We start from the raw sequence: 19,366 nt of genomic DNA, 5'->3' as shown, positions 1-19,366 counted from the left end.
GAAAACTCTCTGCGAGTTAGTCATCTGAGGTTATTCTTTGTCTCCGTCTCCTGCTCCTACTGCCCTATCCTGTGCACGCCTCCCGGTAGTAAATCGGCGGGCGCCTCGTATGGAAGACGTATTGTCCCGTGATCCTTACTAAACCACTCTGGCATCCCAGCACGGAACACTTAATGCAATCACGTTACAAGTAATAAATGTCAAGGCGCCAGGACCACGTCATGAGCGACCCGGCAGCGGGGAGCAGGATTAATGCGCGGGGGCGGGGCTCCACGACCACTTAGGCCCATAAAGAACGATGCTCTGACAGCCCCGGGTCCTTTATGGCCTGCAAGCTCCTGTAGAGAGCCAGAGATTTTGGGGGGACGCTGACCCTGTCACTCACGGAGTCGGAGGTCTAAGTGCTTGTAGTAGAGTGTGGAGATAAAGTGCAGGGTGTGGAAGGAAGTGCGTTATCTAAAGAAAGCAAGTTTCAGTTCAAAAATTGTAAAATTAGGATACCAATAAGCACTGCCTGCTTCCCCTGTTGGTGGCTGATTAAAGATAAATGTACTTATCTGCTTTCTGAATATTGTGCTATTTGTTCGCTATTCTTTCACATCAAATACTGATGGCAGACTCCACTTGGCTACAGACGTCACTGTTTTTGTTTTAGACTGACGTAAAGGCTCCGGAATAGCAGTGACAGGTCAATTTTTTTCGACTGAGGATTTATGTTTCGAATCTGTTCTTTGGAGGAATTTGGGGCAGGACCAATTACCGCCTCATCTGTAAATGGTGTGTCTAATTCTGCCCCCGGACCTTCATCTCCCTGAAATCCATAATATATATTACAAATGACCCAGCACTACTCAACACCCACCTCCCTTAAAACAGTAACATTATTTATTCCACTCCAAGTAGGTCACCCTCACTTCTTGCCATGAGTTCAGGCCTGCCCGCTGTCCCGTGGTGCAGACTCCTATTGCTGTTCCCTCCTAGTTGTACGAGGTAGGAGTCTCTTGCCCCATTTCCTCCCAGTTATGCAGCACCCCTCGCAAATCCAGGCCTGTCCTCGGGATTACCCTGCGCTGGCTGCTATCCTACTTCATACCTGGGGTATGACTCGTTCTCCCTACTTTCTAGTATTAGTTTTGGTGTCTTCCCCTATACCCTCCAGGTTTCTCCCCATTACCTCTAAGTGCAGGTCTGGTCCCATAGTACCTCTCAGTGGTGCAGGGCATCCTTACCCAACTCTCCCCCACCCCTGTGCAGGGGTCTGTTCTATGTTGTCTCAGTATTGCACGTCTCCCTCCCTCGGCAGGCTCTCTCAGTACTGCCGGGCCTCCCTCCCAACTCCATCCATTTCCCAAAGACCTTGCGAGAATAGTGCTAGGGTCTCTTCGCCTAACCCGCCCTATCTCCCCTGCGCATCTCTCTTTCTCCTAGTCCTTCCCAGCATCGCCCAATAGTGCACCCTTCCTAGCCCCCTGACCCTCTCCCCGGCTGGTCTGTCGCCGGGGCTGCCCCTGTAGTGCTGCTGTCACTCAGTGAACGGATCGATGAGCTGTACAAGTGCCCTGGTTCCGTGGCAAGCGCCTTCGATCCCTTGAACTCCCCGGCAGTGCGGCGACCTTGTCCACCTGTGTGGCCCTCAGAGGCCTCGGGCGCAGGACACGACCTCGGCTAATGGGCAGGGACGTGCTCTGCGCTCTGCGCGCTCCCTGGAACCTGCTGCAAGGTGACTGTGAAAATTAATTGCTTGCAAAACACCTTACAGCGCCTAGTTAAACATATGTTCCTCATTATTAGTCGGTGTGTTTTGGCACTTTCTGCATAATTTTCAAATTGCCGCTGTTCGCTATTTTCCTCATTATGGGCCGCGCTGGGCCGCCGTTGCGCCGCCGCTCCCTTCCCCTCTGGCTGCGCGGCGGTCACCGCTGCAGACTGCATTAAGGCCGCTCGATGTCATTAAATACACTCATAAAATTGATTGGTGCCTGGGAGCTGCTCGGCCCGGGCCCGCGGGGCCAGCCTCGTCGCAGGACGTCATACCGCTCCTCCTGGTGCTGGGGCGCAGGAAGGGGTGGCAGCATGTTTGATAACACCAGATAGCAAAGCTGTTTATTTACAAAACACCAGCCCACACTCTGTCCCTTCCCAACAGCACTGGGAGCTGAGGACCCACCACCGGAAACCAGGGCCTAATTCTGATTTCTGTGGACCCTGATTTGCATGCACTGTTTGTCGTCGGTGTACTTGTTATTGTCACCGCGTGGCAGGTTCACTGCCTGCCGCTGATATCCCCGCGCACCCTGCTGTCACAGGCAGGTCCTCGCAAACTTTCAGCAGTCCGCAGACGATAAAGTGAGTGCCTCTGGGAAATTGATAACACTGACTAGGCAGACAGCATCGGAGCTGAAGAGTCCGGTATAAATAGGGACAGCCTATGTTATAGGGACTGGTAGTTTGGTTCTGCTTTGTAACCACTACTATATTTTATGGCCAACATGACACAGAAAGGACTTGGATTTGTTCCTAATCAGGACTGTTCTCGCTCTGATATTATGGGCGGTGGCAGGGAGGGGTCTGCTGCATCATTGATATTCTCTGTGCTCTCTCTGTTTTGTGAGGGGGGCTCCATTGGGATTGCGGGTGAAGAGGTGCTGCACTCCGAGGGTAGGGAGCTGCCCTCATGCAGGAGTGCTGAAAGCCACAGCTTTCTGGACCTGGATGCCAGACCAAATGTCATATATGTTTTTACTGTGGATGTGGCAATCGTTGGTGGAGGTAACTAGGTGAGAAAGAAGAGCACCAATAGGTCCTGGGATATTGTCCTCCAATTACGTTGGTGCAGCGGTCCTTTGTTAGGGAGATCATTTTCTTGGCATTGATGCTCGTAGCTATGGAAACAGAGACCAATTGAAAGATCTTCTATTGAGAGTAAGATGTGAAATAATTCATGTATTGGCTGTGCTTACTCCGATATAGGCATTTAAATGTAGCTTTCTGTAGGCGAGGAAGGTGCCAGCTCCGATGTCAATCCGAAGTCTTGCTAACAATATGCACAGAGTGGGCTTTGGATCCCCCTTTCCATCACTAGCTTTACTTGTCCACTCTCTTTTAGTCAAAAGCTTGAGACCTTACAGTCATGTCTTGGGGCATACATTCCTCACCTGATGCTACTAGCCGTTTGAATGTATCTGTCCACCTCTACTCAAGTGCTTATATTATACTGCACGAGCGACTACTTTACAACCACACTCCCCTCTTTCTGCTGCATACCACTCCATGTGTCTAACTCTAATATTGCTAGTGCCACATGTGTTAGCACACCAAAATCAGACCTATTGGCTTTGTGAATGTTTGCTACTTTCATAATTACTTTCACAATAAGAACTATATTTATTTCAGACCTACATGAATGCCTGTACTCATGTCACTGTTCAGCTCTGTTTAGGTCCTTCAGGTCTTCGTTTGTGTCTCTCAAATCAGTCAATCTGTGGAACCCTAACAGGCCTTACAATTCCTCTCTCCCTCTCAGGACCCTGTTGTGAGCCATCTGACGCCCCTGCGAGGGCCAGAGTCTGGGGGCACCATGGTGACCATCACTGGACACTACCTCGGAGCTGGCAGCAATGTGTCAGTCCTGTTGGGGAACCAGATCTGCGAGTTCTATGGGTGAGTATAGGGCCAAGGCACATTCATAATGTTGATGTGTGCATCTGGAATTACTGCACTGTTTGCCATGCAGAAGAGTGATTTACTAAGAATCGTTATTTAATCACATTATACAAAGATACAGATGATTTTCTAGGTGGATCAATTGCCCTCAGTGCCAGCTTGACAGCATATGACCCAGGATTACACCCGGGCTCATGCTGGGCTTGGCTGGCATCAGTGACAGCGCTGCTTGCATTGCTTTGGTACCAGGGTGTTACCAGTTCTCTCCATTTCATTGTACTTAATAACGAATGATCCTCTGATGAAGATGCTGCTTCTCGCTGTCCGCAATGAATAAAGCTGTTAATTTTCCGAACTAGTTTTTATGTATTCTCTTATTTAACATACACTCTCCTGCATTTACTTGAGTCACATGGAAGTGGCTTAATTGCATGGTTTTCTATGTTTCCTATCCCATGATTTGTTTCCTGCCCATTGCATCTTCCCTTTCTTCTCTGCAGCTGCCACACATCTCAACAGACTTCTCCAGCACACCCCATCATTTTGCATAATCCCTCAACAATTGGTTTTGCAGCTGAGAGGCTTGAAAGCGTACAACTTGCACCCTGCATGTAAGGGATGTTTGTCTCCCTCAACCTAACCAACCTTCATAGCAGCCATGCCTCAGCCGTGTCCTGCCATGCGGTGCACAATGGCTTGTGTGGTTGTCTTTTCCAGATGATGTACTGCTTTTCTACTGGAGGGAGTCTGAGTTATTGTCTCATCGAGGACACTCAGCATCCTCCAGCAGGGAAAGACTGCACTAGATCACCCCTTAGAATAATGCTGTGCTATTCAGCATATGGAGTAGCAGTTGTCTGACTGGCTTAATAAAGCCTGAAGCAGTCCTCTCTGGATGTGTAGTGTTCTAGTGATGTGCTCTACAGTCTGTGCATCCTTAATATGAGTTTGTATCCTTTAAGGACTGAATGGGGATGTCTGCTGCAAATGCCTTAGTAGCACAGTGGCTCGCTTCCCCAGTTATTCACATGAGTAAAGTGCATGTGGGATCTGCCAGAAGCGTCACTGTTATTGCAAAGTTCATTGGCCTGCTGCCAAGTAGACAATAGTTCTAGTTGGTTGTACATCTCACCACTGAAGAATTGCCTTTACAGCTTAGCTTGCGGTCACACAACTAGTCCCATGCTTGCAGTTGAACTGCTGGCCCCACCCCAAAGGGGGAGCTATTTTTGTGGCATAGTCTGAGGTCCCACCACCAGGGTGGGGCTAACTTGTGGTCCCACAAACATAGGGGCAACCAGTGTATTTGAGCCTCTGATCAAATCAGTGGTTAATTGGAACCAGTGGTTGCAGATGGTGGCCACCACCGGGACCGAGAGTTATTTGTCTGTCATCAGGCTTGGACCCAGACCCAGAGGGAGAAAGGTAGAAGAGGGAGAAAGGAGGGAGAGAAGGATAGGGAAGCAGTGAAAAGAGGAGAACGCAGGAATTAAAAACAACTTGTAAGAGTGAGACCATAAGAATAGGGTGATTTCAGATAGAGTCATGAGGTGGACTCAAGACAGGGCAGACATGGCATTCTGCAGTCCTGCTTTCAGGGGAAAAAAACAGTAGCAGTTCCTAATAAAAACTTTGGACAGGTAAATTATTTTTCTTACAGATTATGCAATTGATCATACCAGATGAGTCATGCTCATAGGTGAGTCCAGGGCCACTATAGTGGCCAGGCTACAGTCCAGCTGCCAGTTTGTGCATCCTTGTAGTGTGTCTTGGTTCCATGCCAAACCGGTCTTTTCTGTACAATGGGATCTGCAGAGCCCATGCCACAAAGCGCTAGTCCAAAGCAAGTCTAGAATCCCACCGTGACTGAGGGCAGTGCAAGCCCTCCATTACCTGGAAACTCCACCACCGTATTAAAGCCCGCAGGCGAGACAGCGCTCGAATCCCCATTGCCATATCGAGACCACTAGGTCCGCTATCACCTGGAAACCCCACCACCACATTGAGGCCCACCATCACCTAGAAACTCCACCACCTCATCAAAACCCACCGGCCCATCATCACCACATCGAGACCTAGAGGTTCACCATCACCTGGAACCCGCACTGCTACATCGCGACCCACAGGCCTGCCATCACCTGGAAAGTAAACCTGCACACAGAGGACCACAGGCCAATCATCACCTGGGAAACTCCCCACCCCTTCCAAAACCCACACACCCGCTATTGCTGGAAACCCCACCTCCAGATCGAAACCTGAAGGCCTGCCATCCCTTGAAAAGCTCTCACAAAGATCCGGAGACTCGGAAGGAGCCTGGGGAGGCCGACTGTGACCTTGACTGTCCTAAACCCCCGGAGGGCGGAAGGACATTCAGCCTGTGAAAGGGCCTCGTCTGTCAGAAAGGCGGCAGCCAGAGGCGGCGCGGGGCGGTAATTAGGGTCTCGGTGGGATGGCAGACCTGCGCCTTTTTCACATCCTCATATCCCCACATTCGCCTTTTTTATCTGCTATAAAAATCAGCCAGCCCTGGGAGGCATGATGGGGCTAATGGGAGAGCGGCTCCGCGTATCAGCAATTACAGCTCACCCCGGACTCGAAGGAGATAAAACGGGATCTTGCGCACTCGTTTTATGGATGAACTGCAAAGCGGCGGATTAGAGGCGGAATATTAATAAGGGGTGAAGGGTTTAACGGCTGGCGCTCAGAAGCTGTCTGCTTGGGTAGACACGCAAGCGGAGGGGTCAGTCCCTTCTTGGGTCACCTTGGGATCCTGAGGCCAGCAAACTGTGGTCCTAGGGACCTTCAAATCATCATAATAACAATATCTTGTTTTTATGGAGTATTAACGAACAAGGCTTGCAGCTAAATATCGGTGTTGCTGTTCATCGTCTAACTGCCGTCAATTAATTACTTTTGAGGAAGTGAAACCGGGTCGCACCCAGACTCCAAAAGGGTGATCTACAGGTTATACCTGGGTGTTTTCAGCACCGAGCCATCTCGTGGTCTGTCAGGTTTCGCCTTTTCTCATCCCACTATGAAAATCGTTTTCTCCAATCCGATGGTATTTTAAGAGGCCCGTGAAGACCCTTTGTGTAGCCAAATGCTGGCGCAGCTACGTGTGCACCAGCTGGGTTCACCAGCCGCACTCTCTGATAGCCAGGTCTAGGCCTCTACTTTCTGCACTGCCGAGCCCTGAGCTGGACCCCCGTGTGTCAGCGACCGCCATACGAGGGGCCGTGTGGAGAGTAAAAGGTGCCCACCTTCTTATGACTTGACTTTTGAGGCACAGGAAAAGATCGAAGTGAGACAAGGAAAAGACTGGGAGGCTCAGTAGGGTAGGATTGGCAGTTCATGATTTGGCAAGACTAGGGCCCATATTTATACTTTTTTTGCACCACATTTTCATCATTTTTTGACGCAAAAGCAGTGCAAACGTACAAAATATAGGGGCATTTTTATACTCTGTTTGCGCCGAGTTTGCGTAAAAAATTTTGACGCAAATTCGGCGCAAGCCTAACACCATATTTATACTTTGATGCCCGAGTCCGCGAACGTCACAATTCAGCAGTGTGCGTCATTTTCTGGATGCGGGAAACCTCCTTGCGTTAATGACATGCAAGGTAGGCATTCCCGTACAAAAAATGACTTAAACACCTGTGCGCCTTATTTATACTCCAGCGTCATTTTGACGCACAGGAGGGGACGGGCCTTAAAAAATGGCGCACAGCCTGATGTGCATAGTTTTTTAATGCCTGGGTCAGGGCAGGCGTTAAGGGACCTGTGGGCTAATTTCCATGGTCTCTGACCATGGAAGCAGTCCACAGGTGCCCTTCCCTGCGCCAGGGACTCCCCCTGCCACCTCCACCCACCCCTGGACCACACCCATGGATGGGGGGAACCATCCCAGGTAAGTACAGGTAAGTTGAGGTAAGTATTTAAAAAAAAAAAAAATTAAGTGGCATAGGGGGACCTAACCTTCATGCCACTGTGCCCAATGGCCATGCTCAGGGGACAGAAGTCCCCTGGGCATGGCCATTGGGCAGGGGGGCATGACTCCTGTCTTTGCTAAGACAGGAGTCATACCAATGGGGGTTGTGCGTCAAAAAATGGCGCAAGTCCGGTTAGAGCCATGATTTTTTACTCTAACCTGACCTGCACCATTTTTTGACGCACAACCCCCGTTCTTCCCTACGCCGGCGCTGCCTGGTTAGAGCCTTTTTTTTTACTCTGACCAGCCTGCAGCGCTGGCTAACGTCAATCCATAAATAAGGCGCATTGGAATGGCATTAGCCGGCGGTAAAAAAATTTACGCAAACCAGCACTGGTTTGCGTCAAAAAGTATAAATATGGGCTATAATTGCATTTTGTACGTTTGTGCCGCTTTTGCATCAAAAAATGCCACAAATGTGGCGCAAAAAAAGTATAAAAATGGACCTAGGTGCTGAGTTTGACTAAAAATAGTTGCATTTTCTAACCGGCTGGAAATGACCTTGGGAAGGGCCATTTGTGTGGAAGGTTTGAAAGAGCTGTCTCCTGGCTATGCAGGGACAACTTCAGTTTAGGGGCCTTGCCTGAAACAATCCGCAAAGGCCCGCCTCTACATTTATGAGTCTAAAGTTTCCAACTGACAAATGTAAAAGTATTTCGAGGATATTTTTGTTGTTGATAAAATGCAAGCTCAGGTCCCTTTTGGAGAAGTCACTTGCTGAAAAAATTCCGAACGACTAACGTATTTAAAACCTGTGAATGCATGTGGCCTCAGATAATTTAAGGCGAGAATTTTGTTAACTTGAGCTACACTCTTAACTTTGCTATTCAATAATTCAGACTTATATAAAAAAAACTCTACTGCCAGTTATGTTTTGCAGCAGTGTAGGATAATTTAAACCACGCGGTGTGCATGTTCTCTTTTGACAGATAATGGATTCCGATTATCCAGATGAAAATACCCGTTTGATCGACCTGGGAAGGATGAGAAACTGAGTGGATCTGTCAGGAATCAGACTCGTGGCCATGAGGTCATACACTGATAAGTGTGGTGGATGCATTAGTCCACTGGGTATAAGGCTCTGTTTTGTGCCTTATACCAAAGAGTCTGATATCACTGGCCTCTCAGTCCAATACAGACAGGTCGAGGTTTTGTTGTGAAGGCCTCACCCAGCTCTTGTGCTCGCTCTGGGCATACTATTGTTGCATGCACTGGTCTTACCTCACTGCCCTTGGCGACCAGGCGAGACCATCGTTGGAAAGAATCTAGCATCTCTCCAGGCCTGCCTCCTAATTCACCACTTATGTACTCTAATTAGCCCAGCAAGCAGCATGTCGGCAGAAATATTAAAATATGAATTACCCTGCTCTCTCCTGTGGTGTTCAGTTGGCCTATCCCCCCTTCCATTCTGATGAGAAGTGCTGGGATTGTATCAGCGCTGAGAGTCTGATTACACCAAGCAGGGTTATAATGAGATCGAGCTAATTACAGCTTCCTATTCACAGCCCGCCATTCAGAGTCGTGGGTAGGTCCGCTAGGATGGCGTGATAATAGCACCGAACCTAATGAACTGATCACTGGCAAAGCGAATGCCATGAAGCTCCGGGGTAGCAAGTAAGTCGCAAAACTATAGCGCAACCAGCAAGTCGCGAGGCAACGTGCAAGTGGTGCAGTTGCAGCGCAAAACGAGCACCCCACAGCCAAGTTGGAACATGCGATTCATTCAGATATTGGGTTACACAGACCCGAGGTATGGCATGAGTAGCTCATCTGTGGACAGATCCGCTAGTCAAGGAGGCGCAGGGCGTCGTGAGTATTAACTACCGATGACGTAGCACGCAAGTCATACCGCAATTGGGGTATCTTTTTACTCACGCAGCCAGGGTTGGGGAGTTGCTCAGGATGTCACAAGAACAGCGTGGTCAGTAGATCAATATTGATGGGAGGCAGGTCAAGCATCCGCTTGCAGTCTTGCACAAGTCACCGCCACCTGAAATGCTTCCAGCAGTGGGATTCCTTCGAGGAATCTGTGTGGGGGGCCAGGAGTCAAGTCTGCCATTTTAATGAGGTTGTCAGGGATAGGAGTGGAAGACAGGTTAGAATAAAAAGCTAAATAATAGGTTTTAAGGTGAAATAAATTCTCATACTTAAAATCACCATATTTAATTTTGCTCGATTTACACGTTTGAGATGTGATTTTTGTTCTGTATCAGTGCACCTGCTAGAATCTCTGTTATCCATTACAACAGTGGTCCTCTTGGTGAGAGTCACTCAGTGGATAAGGCTGTACTAAATAACCCTACGGTCAGGATTTTTTCACACAACCCACCGGTATAATTCAAAGATGGGGATAGGTGCTATTACTGCCCGTAAGGGAGAGTCAAAAACATAACTGTAACCTTAACATCACACAAGACAACACATTTGAATGTATGATTTTTTTCTGTATTCGAAAAAACACCAAGTACAAATACATTATATACACATCTGGTTGCTTCACAAAAGCACATAAAAAGGGTGCTCAGAAAAGAGGTGCCCGTGCCTAACGGCTGATCCTCGTTAATCTACTGGTTGTATTTACAATCCTGACACGAAGATTTTTCCAGGTTGCTCCTTATCCCAAAAGGGTATCCCGTCCTGATGAAGACCCGCTTTTGACACTGAGTGGCCCCCTTTCTCCACAATAACACCTATCCCTATCTTTGAATCATACGGCTGAGTTGTGTGAAAAAATCCTTAGGGTGGAGTTATTTAGTATAACCTTATCTGGTGAGTGGATCTCACCGAGAGGACCACTGTTGTTATGGATTACTAGTTACCCGGGTCCTTCGGATTATTCTTGGGTGCCCCCATTGTTGTGTGATGGAAATCACTGGCATGGCAATACACTATTGGCCGGAATGGAATTCCAGGCAATGATACAGTCACACCGCACGCAGCAGTGTCCTGGTGCAGTGCTTTCAGAGAGGGCACGGCAGAGGCAGAATGTTGAGTATTAGTGCTCTCTATAAGGCTCCTTATGTAGCAGCAACATCTCACTCTCTCAGAGACAGGCAGCCTGGCCATCCAGGCAAAGGAGGCCTCAAGTAACCAGCCATCCCGAGCCTTCGCCATGGAGAAAAAACAAAGGTCTCCTTTCTAACATGATCATTGTCTTATAACAATGTGACATTCTCTCGGGTTGCACTCTTTAGTCATTGAAACGGGCCCTAAAGAGGAACTCCCTTGGAGTGATGATATGTTATTTTTTTACTGCCAGTGATTCTGGAGGGTCCTGACAGGTGACATAAAGTGGGGGTTCAGCTCTGTGTTCTGATTATACCCAATCGTTATCACCGTTCTGAAGTTGTCTTGTCTCATGTTTGAGTAACTTCTGCAGTGCAGACTGAATTCTTTGCGTTCCAGTTCTTGTCGTATTGCTTTCCCATTTTAAATGCACGATTTTGAGTCTCAGAATGCAAAGAAAAAGCGTGCTGAATAAGTTACTAATTCCCGACATGGGGAAACATGAGGCCTATGAAACATAAACAAAAGGGACTTTGTTTTCAAAAGTGGTTGTGTTTTATCACACTGAGTGTTAAAAATGGGATATAGGTGCAGTTACCCACTCATTACCTGAAGATGTTTCAGTCACTGTAGTTTCCATTAGCAGTACCTTAGCTCTTCTGAGAAGTGTTGTTAATGTAACTTTAAAAGTATGTCCAGTGTCCATACATCGTTTCTATCCAATCTTGCTAGCAGTAACACCACACTCACTGGCACGCTCGAGACACCTAACCCAACTGAAGAGGAGTCTTGTAAGTACAACACAAACACCTTTCCATTCAAAGAACACCAGTGACTTACTGCTTGTCCACACTGCTTACAGGACTATGTCACAGTATGCAAGACAGTCAGTGCCAGCAGTGCTTAATTTGTAAATAAAAACGTGCCGGTGCCCTAATCCCTCCTCTTAAATACGCGACTGCTGCAATTAAATGTGCAAGCACTGAATACTGAGGCAGTAAACTGTAAACTTCGTACTTGTATAGCGCACTACTCACCCGTTAGGGTCTCAAGGCGCTGTACGCATACCACTGTGGAACCCCTCCTGGCTTTTCCCTGTGAGGTGCAACCTCCAAGGTGAAGCCAGGCATCCCAGTGCTGTTGGGGCCGTTGTGGAGATTAAGCAAGCTATTGCCCAGAGTTACAGAGCGGGACCCATGAATTAGATTAGGCACCGATGCGAGAATTATCAGGTCCGAGGAAATTGAGCCCAAGACCCGCTGAGGCAGGAATTGAACCCTGGTCCCAGGCCAGATTTCTGCATCAGGGTCTGCCGCTCTAACCATTGAGCCACACTTCTCCACGGCAGTGTAATCCTGAAGCCATATCAGGCCTCTAATCCATTTACAGGCACTCCCTGCCCCTTCAGCTCACTCTTGCAGCTTTCTGCTTTCTCCCATTGTGACGCTTTTTCGTTTTTCTCTTCCTCCGTCTTTCCCATACATGTCTTTTGCTCGCAATAAATGCTTGAAGCAGAAAATTAAGCGCCGGCCCTCAAAAATAAGTGCTGGTGCTTCGCATTGGAAACACTAAGCACAAATTAAGCACTGAGTGCCAGCAACCTACTGAGCTTACTTTCAAGATTAAATCTCTGGTGCAGCTGCATCCCAACCATGATGGAAGCTAAAAAATTCTGGGAAAGTAGATGCGGTGTCTGGCCTTCTACTGCTAGGTGGCTAGGGTTCGAATCTCATCCTAACCAAGACTTATCAGTTTCCATCACTTTTCCTCTCCCAAAAGAATATTTAAACAACGCTTCAGCCACCTCCCTCTACCGAGGCAAAACCCTTCCCCCTCTGTCGGATCTCTTCCCTAGAGAAGATATCCCTCTTCCCACCTCTCTTTTGCACCTTTCTCTCCTGTCCCATTCTTTTGGTGACACCTCACCCCTTCATTTGCTACTACAAATCTCCCTTCTTCAACTTTCAGTCTCCCTCCTGCATCCTTTGTCTCCTTAGCATATTCTCCAATACTCGGTTGCTTTGAAGCTGGGGTCACCATATGTCATCTATGTTGAGATGTGCTTGTACCAGTAGGGATGCCATGATGAGGTCCTCAGGTTCAGCTCACCCAGGGAACCAATGGGCTGCTTTTCATACATATGAATGGGACACCTCGCCATCCCTTCCCTTCTCCAGTGCTGGGTTCCCCAATGCAGTTGTCTCCCAGGTCCAGCACTGCGGCTGGTCGCAGTAGCGGTACAGACGCGCACCGTGAAGTCCATCTTGGTTTCTTGGCAGTGCAGCACTCAGCAGGTTGCAGGAGTAACTTGAATGGATGCGGTGCAGGCACCGAGAGCGCTTCTGTCGCGCCTTCGTTGATACAGTATGTGCAGCGATCCACGGCCGCTTGCCTTGCACACGTCTCCTCAATCTGGGTTTATTCATACGGCAACGCTAGCATTGTGTCTCTTGTTTTGTCCTCCTGAAAGAGGCGTGCGTCTAAACTGTTAATCCTTTGTTGGGGTGTCCCAAACATCTGCTGCACGTGTCTAAACACCCTGCGTGGCTCGTGGCCCTGAGGGACTGGGGTCCGAATGAGTGATGGGTGTTTGAATGCAGACAGTACGATAGCCCCCCATGTCGGTTGCATTCTCTGAGGTGGCCTAGGCCGCCCTGCGCACAATCCATCATTCCACGCCTCACTCCAGCTCACCAGCAGACTATGAAAAAACCTGCCTACGGGCTCAGACCCACCTAGAAAAACGAGAATACAAATCAGCGAGGGACAGCGGAACAAAATATAGCAAAGCTCATTCCTAATTTACTTCATAAATAAAGCGCTGCCTTTTGTGGAGTTTGTGTCAGCCTCGGGGGCATCGTCTGTGCACGCGGGCAGCAGATGCCGCCTGCGCCCATTCACAGCGGACCAATGGGAAGGCGAGTCCGCCATTCAGCGTCAACAAACCCTCTGCACGCAAAAGGATCGTCCCTTTTAATGAACTTGCTGCTCACACCTGCCCCCAGTCGTGAAAGAAATGGCCAAAAATGTCAAACGAGTCCGAGCTGCAACAAGCCTGGCCCCGGGGCCGCAGCTATAGTGCAGACTTCAGTTTTCACCTCGTAAACGGAGCAGCGGCTCCCTGTCTTTTTTTGAGGGGCGTTTTGAAGTCGCATCTACTAGAGCGCTGTAGCGCAAAAGCCATCAACATAGCTTATTAGGTAATACAGAACATTCATCCTCTGTAATTTTCTTCACCTGGTCGTGTGTTCGTCTCATGTTTCTATAAAAACGGATTTTTCAAAAGCAAAATATTCACAGCTGTTCGGTCTTTTCCCGGATCCTTGATGTTGCGAGTACGAAGCACTATCAACGCTTTCAGGACAAAAGCCCCCAGATGACAATATTATCTGCCCCCCCGGACGTCTTCTTCTTTAATTCTTTAGTTTACCTATACTTTTCTTTATGGCTCGGCTTGATCTAAGGCTCTCCCACAAAACACCTTTGATGTTCCCTGAGAGGAAGCATATTCTAAACTGACCCCCCCCCCCCATCCCATAACTTCAAGGTGGTGACCCCTCATAGGCCATTGGTCCTAGGTCCAGGCTGCTCCAAGCGCACTTGCTAAGACCTGTGGTGAGGTCTACTGCTTCCCCCGCTAGTGTTTGTCATGTCTGTTTAATGAAAGTGAACGTTCAAGATCATTGTCTGTGTTGCAATTGCAAGAATGGTAATGAAAATCGAAATGAGTGTGAAAGGAACAACATTTCATATTCCCTTTGGAGCATCTGTCATTAGGGTTACTTTTGGATGATTTGAACATCTCCTCGCACATAGCTGTAAGCTGGAGGATGGCTGATGCCCAGACAGAAAAAAACACGCCTGGCCCACTTTGCCCCACTCTTCTCTGTCCATGTGGTCTGTTAGCAAAGGAATACACGCTTTGTCCCACCGGAGCAGGTCCTGGGGAGTGTACCTGCCTGTCATCATCTAAACACAGGCCTCTGCAATGCATGTTGGGAGCAGGGCAGGCTTCTATACCCAGCATCTTCATTGAGGGTGAAATCTCTCACCCTGACCGCTTGTGTTTGTTCTAAATCCCAACAATGCACTTGAATTCTTGAAATCATTGGCAGTGGGGTCGGCCCAGCTGGCAAGGACTGTAAATGTGAGCTGGGTCCCTCTTCATCACTTTTGCCACGGAAAGGACTGGACCATGAAGTAGTGCTACCCAAGTGGGAAGCCTAGTGTTTTTAGTTTCCTCAAGGCTAGGTCTAATATGCAAAAAGGAGTTGTCTGCCCTAGTTCTGTTACTGACATTGCCAAGGAATAAAGATATTCTCAAAGCACTACCATACCCTTGACAGAGACAGCAGGGCAGTTACCCAAGATCTGCCTACATGTGCAGGTGAGCTGACTGCTCACTCTGCCAGGTGAGCAGACGCCCTCCCTTTTACCCACATTACCTTTGTGGGCACCCAACGTGCTCTTTCCTGGGTTAGACTTTACCTGGCATGACAAAGAACAGAAGGCCATCATCATCATCCTCATTGGACTGAGTGCTGGAAAAGTATCTCTTTTCGCACTTAGGGGTGCCAGACTACACTTGGCCACCAAGAAATTCTGCTTGCTGGCTGGACCTAGAGCTAGAACGAGGTCTTGCATAATCCTTGTGTGCTCCGTTTGCCTTAATGAGACAGAACCCTGTTTGATCCTCCTGCCACCACCCCCAAACTAACCCTTCCTTCCCCGTACCAACATCTGTCATCCTTTGACATGGAGCTGTTTATCAAGTGTCATTAGCATTTTGGGCCATGAAATTTACAACTTTTGGATAAGATATCTACAAACCCTAAACTGGGAGACACATAAAAAACGGATAAAATGCATTGTTGAAGTTGCCCTAAGGTTGCCTTCTTTATACTATATTTCTGATCCTAATTGTGTCAATGATCGCAAACTGCATAGTGGTAGGCATCATTTTTGCCATGTGGACAGGTTATAATGGATAACTCTGTTTTTCTGTCTCAATTGTGAGAAGAATGTGGTCCTTATAATTATGTACACTTGATTATGAACAGCACGCTGATCACAATCATTGTAACCACTAAATTTATTTTATTGAAGTTTGTAGTCATTGTTGATCCTTTGTGTTTTGTTATTACATGATTACCTGCTTTGTTTATGTTTTTATTGTGTATGTATTTTACAGTGATATTAAATTGATATTTTAATTGTGTAAAAGCTGCAGACAGTCCATCTTTATTATGACTGTTAGAACAGTTGCACTCTTTCTAGTCTCAATTTCTAGACTACTTCCTTTGAGCTAGGCCTTGACTTATACCCCAAGCAAAGTGTCAAAGAGGCTTTGGGGCTAGATTTTCTCTCAAGCCAAGCACTCGGCTTCCTAATAATTGCTGTACACATGTAATCCCACTTTTTATATTGCTAAATGGTCGCTACAAATCCACAAATCTGGGAAAATATCATGACAAAATGAGTGATTGCATGTGTTTCCTACTGCCCAGGATTGTGGGTGACTTGTACTACAATGACAGGAATCCTCTGAGTATGCAACAAAACATATTGGCATTAACTGGGGTCCTTCCTGACTAGACGAGTATCAGCCTCTTTTAAAAATAGACAATTTCACTTCCAGAGTATGAATTCTGAAAAATAGTCAAGGAGTCTGTTCAAGGCTTATGAAGCTATCAGAAGGAGTAAACTTGTCACATGTTGTGGTTAGTTCTCTTTAGGCCAATCTCATTGTAGATGTGACAGACCCAATGGAAAGTACTTCATCCAATGCTAAACAGATAACCGATGGAGCAGAACCTTCACAAAATCAATTTCAAGATGGTCTTCTTTAAGAGTGAAGTTAAATGGGTTAATTTATACCCAGACTTACATTGTAATCACACAAAATATAGTTTCTTTAATACAAATACAAGTGTCAATTTGCTTCATATCTGCTTTATGTCCCCCCTTCACTCCAGGAGATCGATGAACGAAATAATCTGTGTGTCAGCACCCTCTGCAGTCGGTCTTGGGGCCGTCCATGTCTCCGTTAGTGTGGATCGCGCTCAGATCGCCAGCGTGCTGCAATTCGAGTACATAGATGACCCCAAAGTCAACACCGTGGACCCAGAGTGGAGTATTGCCAGGTAACCTATCACTTGTACCAGGAATCAATCAGTCAAAGATCCTAAAGCAATGGGCTGTGTCCACCTGCTGCTTTTTATGTTAAGAATTTCCTTTTAATAGAGGGAAGGTAAGAGCAAATCATTAGTGAGTGCAATTAATTTGACTTGTAATCTATCTCCATTTCTGGGGACAAAGATGTCTATACAGTGTAGTGAATGGAAAAGGCATAGCTGCCTGGGACAGCAGTGTCTCCTGGTGGGCAATTGAATTATTGCACAATGTATGGTTTCCTCAGCTTTTGCATGGGACACAGGGGGTCGCTCTATACTCATCTATAGCTTGTGATCAGGGACAGAGACGAATTTAGCCGAAGTTGGTGTGCTGCTAATATGTCCTGATGTACCGTACCACAAGACTGCAAGTCAACTTTTGGGTGGCTGCACTGTTTAGACAAATAGGTAAAGCCTTTGACCCTGACTGGTCATCAGATCTTTAAAGTGCACGTTTGTGTCGGAAAATATAAGATATTAAGACCTTCACAAAAATGTCAAACCTCAGGTGCAAAATGAGTCTCATTTGAAACATCCCATTGTGACAAAGTGCAGTTATAAATCTTTGAAACCTGGGCCATATTTAGTCACTACTTTCAACAAGCATTGGCAAAGCCAATAGGTCACTCCTTTGTAATGCAGTTGCCAAGCTATTGTTTACAAAAGTAAAAGAAAAAATATTTCAAAGTACTCAATGAAAAGCAAGCACATAACTTAGGATATCTCAAAACTGTGCATTTAATTCAATATTTTCAGCCTTTATAAATGGTGTGGTTTATTCTTCAAATATTTAACGTTTAGGAAATCCTGAACAGAATTTAAAAAGTATAAGGAAATGTCTGAATGTAAAGAAAATTGTTTGTCAAGACCCTATTTACTTCCCATAAGACTCAGAACTAAAACACATGTAGATATGTATTCCCCTGTATTAGCCCAGAGAGCAGATTCATAGGCTTTCATGAGGAGACATCTCCTCCTCATTGGTGTTAACTGCACCGTATTCCTCAAACGCCAGGTAAGTGAGTGTAACAGTCATCCTCTCCACCTGGCACCATAAAAGTCTTTAGGTGCCACGCCCTGTGCTTTCATGCAACATGTGGAGTGCAGTATATAAAAAAAAAAACATTAAAGTCTCCTCTTTCACCATGTCACAAATATACCTGTTGCTGGGGAGCAACACTGAGATCGTCGGAGTCACATTTTTGAAGGGGAAAGCCGCACGTGATGCAGACAGCAAGTGAGAGCAGGAGAACACATGCACTCTCATGGAGTGCTGAATGAAAAAGTACAAAGGTGTTCCCTGAATGTGAGCGGTGAAAAGATACGAGTGTTCCAAGGAAAGAATGGTATTAAAGGTATACTCCAGCAGTGGAACAAACACAAGAGGAAGGAAAGCTATCATAATAGAAGCTAGCACCCGAGAGCCACAAGAAAGCCACCCAATAATAAACAGTGGGCTAATACAAAGATGACTATATGTTTTTGGTATAATTCGCAAGACATCTTTCGACAACAGACAGCTACAAGCTTCTTCAGAGTGAGACCTAAAATTCAGCCTTCTAAGTCCTTTCGTGACTTTGATAAATTCATGTCTCAACCTAGTTTCATGCTGCTCAGTTTCGCTTGCATTCTAGGTAATCCGTGATCTTTACGTATCGAATTTGGAGCATAAGAAATCGTACTTATGAAATTTCTATAGGTAGCAGCAACACGTGATGATGTCATTCTACTGGGTATTCCTTGGAAATGCGTGTATATGCTGTAGATTTCTATCCGGTGAGGCATCCCAGATCAAAAAGTAGAGCACGTGTTTTTCATATCTTATTATCGCAATACCGCTGTAGACAGCAATAATGCATTAAAGAACCATAAGTTACAAATAAACATTAGGTATACGTACAGTGAATAAAGTCTTTGTAATAATAGCTTATTTACATATTGGACTTGTTTCTGCAGTATCTCCATTTCATAGCAATATGCTGTAGCAGGTGTTACTTTAAGATGGCTGAGGGACGGCAAATGTATTGTCTTAGGAAAGATGAAGGGCTGACTAAGCCTTGACAGAATTTGAATCTTTGAATGCAGCTCAACTGTGTTTCTCAGGAATCTATCGCAGCAGCCACGAGCAACGCATCGCCTTGTTGGGACAATGTCTAAAGGCCTAACATCTGCTCCAGCAGTTGAGAAGACACCTTTGTAGGCCTCACCCTCATCATGGACTTGGTAGATAGAGGCATTATTTTCTTTCAGCGGCGTGCCCGCTTTTATGGAATGGCAACTTTCTATGTTCCAACCAAAGTTATGTACACCCTTTTACTCAGAAAACGCCTCTGGTTCTCATGAACTGTCAAGAGTTAAGAAATCTCAGTTTCATTAATCTGCATCCAGTTATTGTGGTGATTCCAAAGGTTAGGATGTGTTATTAATGTAGTACACAGTACATATGGGCTAAAGTGTTTGACTCATAAATGCCATGCAAGAAAGAGAGATCCAGTAATACTGAATAAACCGCTGAACTTGGGCTCCAGAGCACCGT

General features: G+C 46.7%; 1 protein-coding gene across 1 annotated transcript in view; it reads left to right on the top strand.

The window, feature by feature from the left end:
• The window catches only part of PLXNA2 (plexin A2), a 473,762-nt gene that overhangs the window by 362,968 nt on the left and 91,428 nt on the right, over positions 1-19,366 (top strand). Inside the window, exons 15-16 of the mRNA XM_069238625.1 lie at positions 3,524-3,660; positions 16,633-16,800. Of these exons, the coding sequence (XP_069094726.1) occupies positions 3,524-3,660; positions 16,633-16,800 (305 nt within the window). The remainder of the gene's footprint in view (positions 1-3,523; positions 3,661-16,632; positions 16,801-19,366) is intronic.

Source organism: Pleurodeles waltl, chromosome 6 (assembly GCF_031143425.1).
Source record: "Pleurodeles waltl isolate 20211129_DDA chromosome 6, aPleWal1.hap1.20221129, whole genome shotgun sequence".
Taxonomy (NCBI): domain Eukaryota; kingdom Metazoa; phylum Chordata; class Amphibia; order Caudata; family Salamandridae; genus Pleurodeles; species Pleurodeles waltl.
The sequence above is the reverse complement of the archived record's forward strand: the minus strand, read 5'-3'. Positions and strand labels throughout refer to the sequence as shown.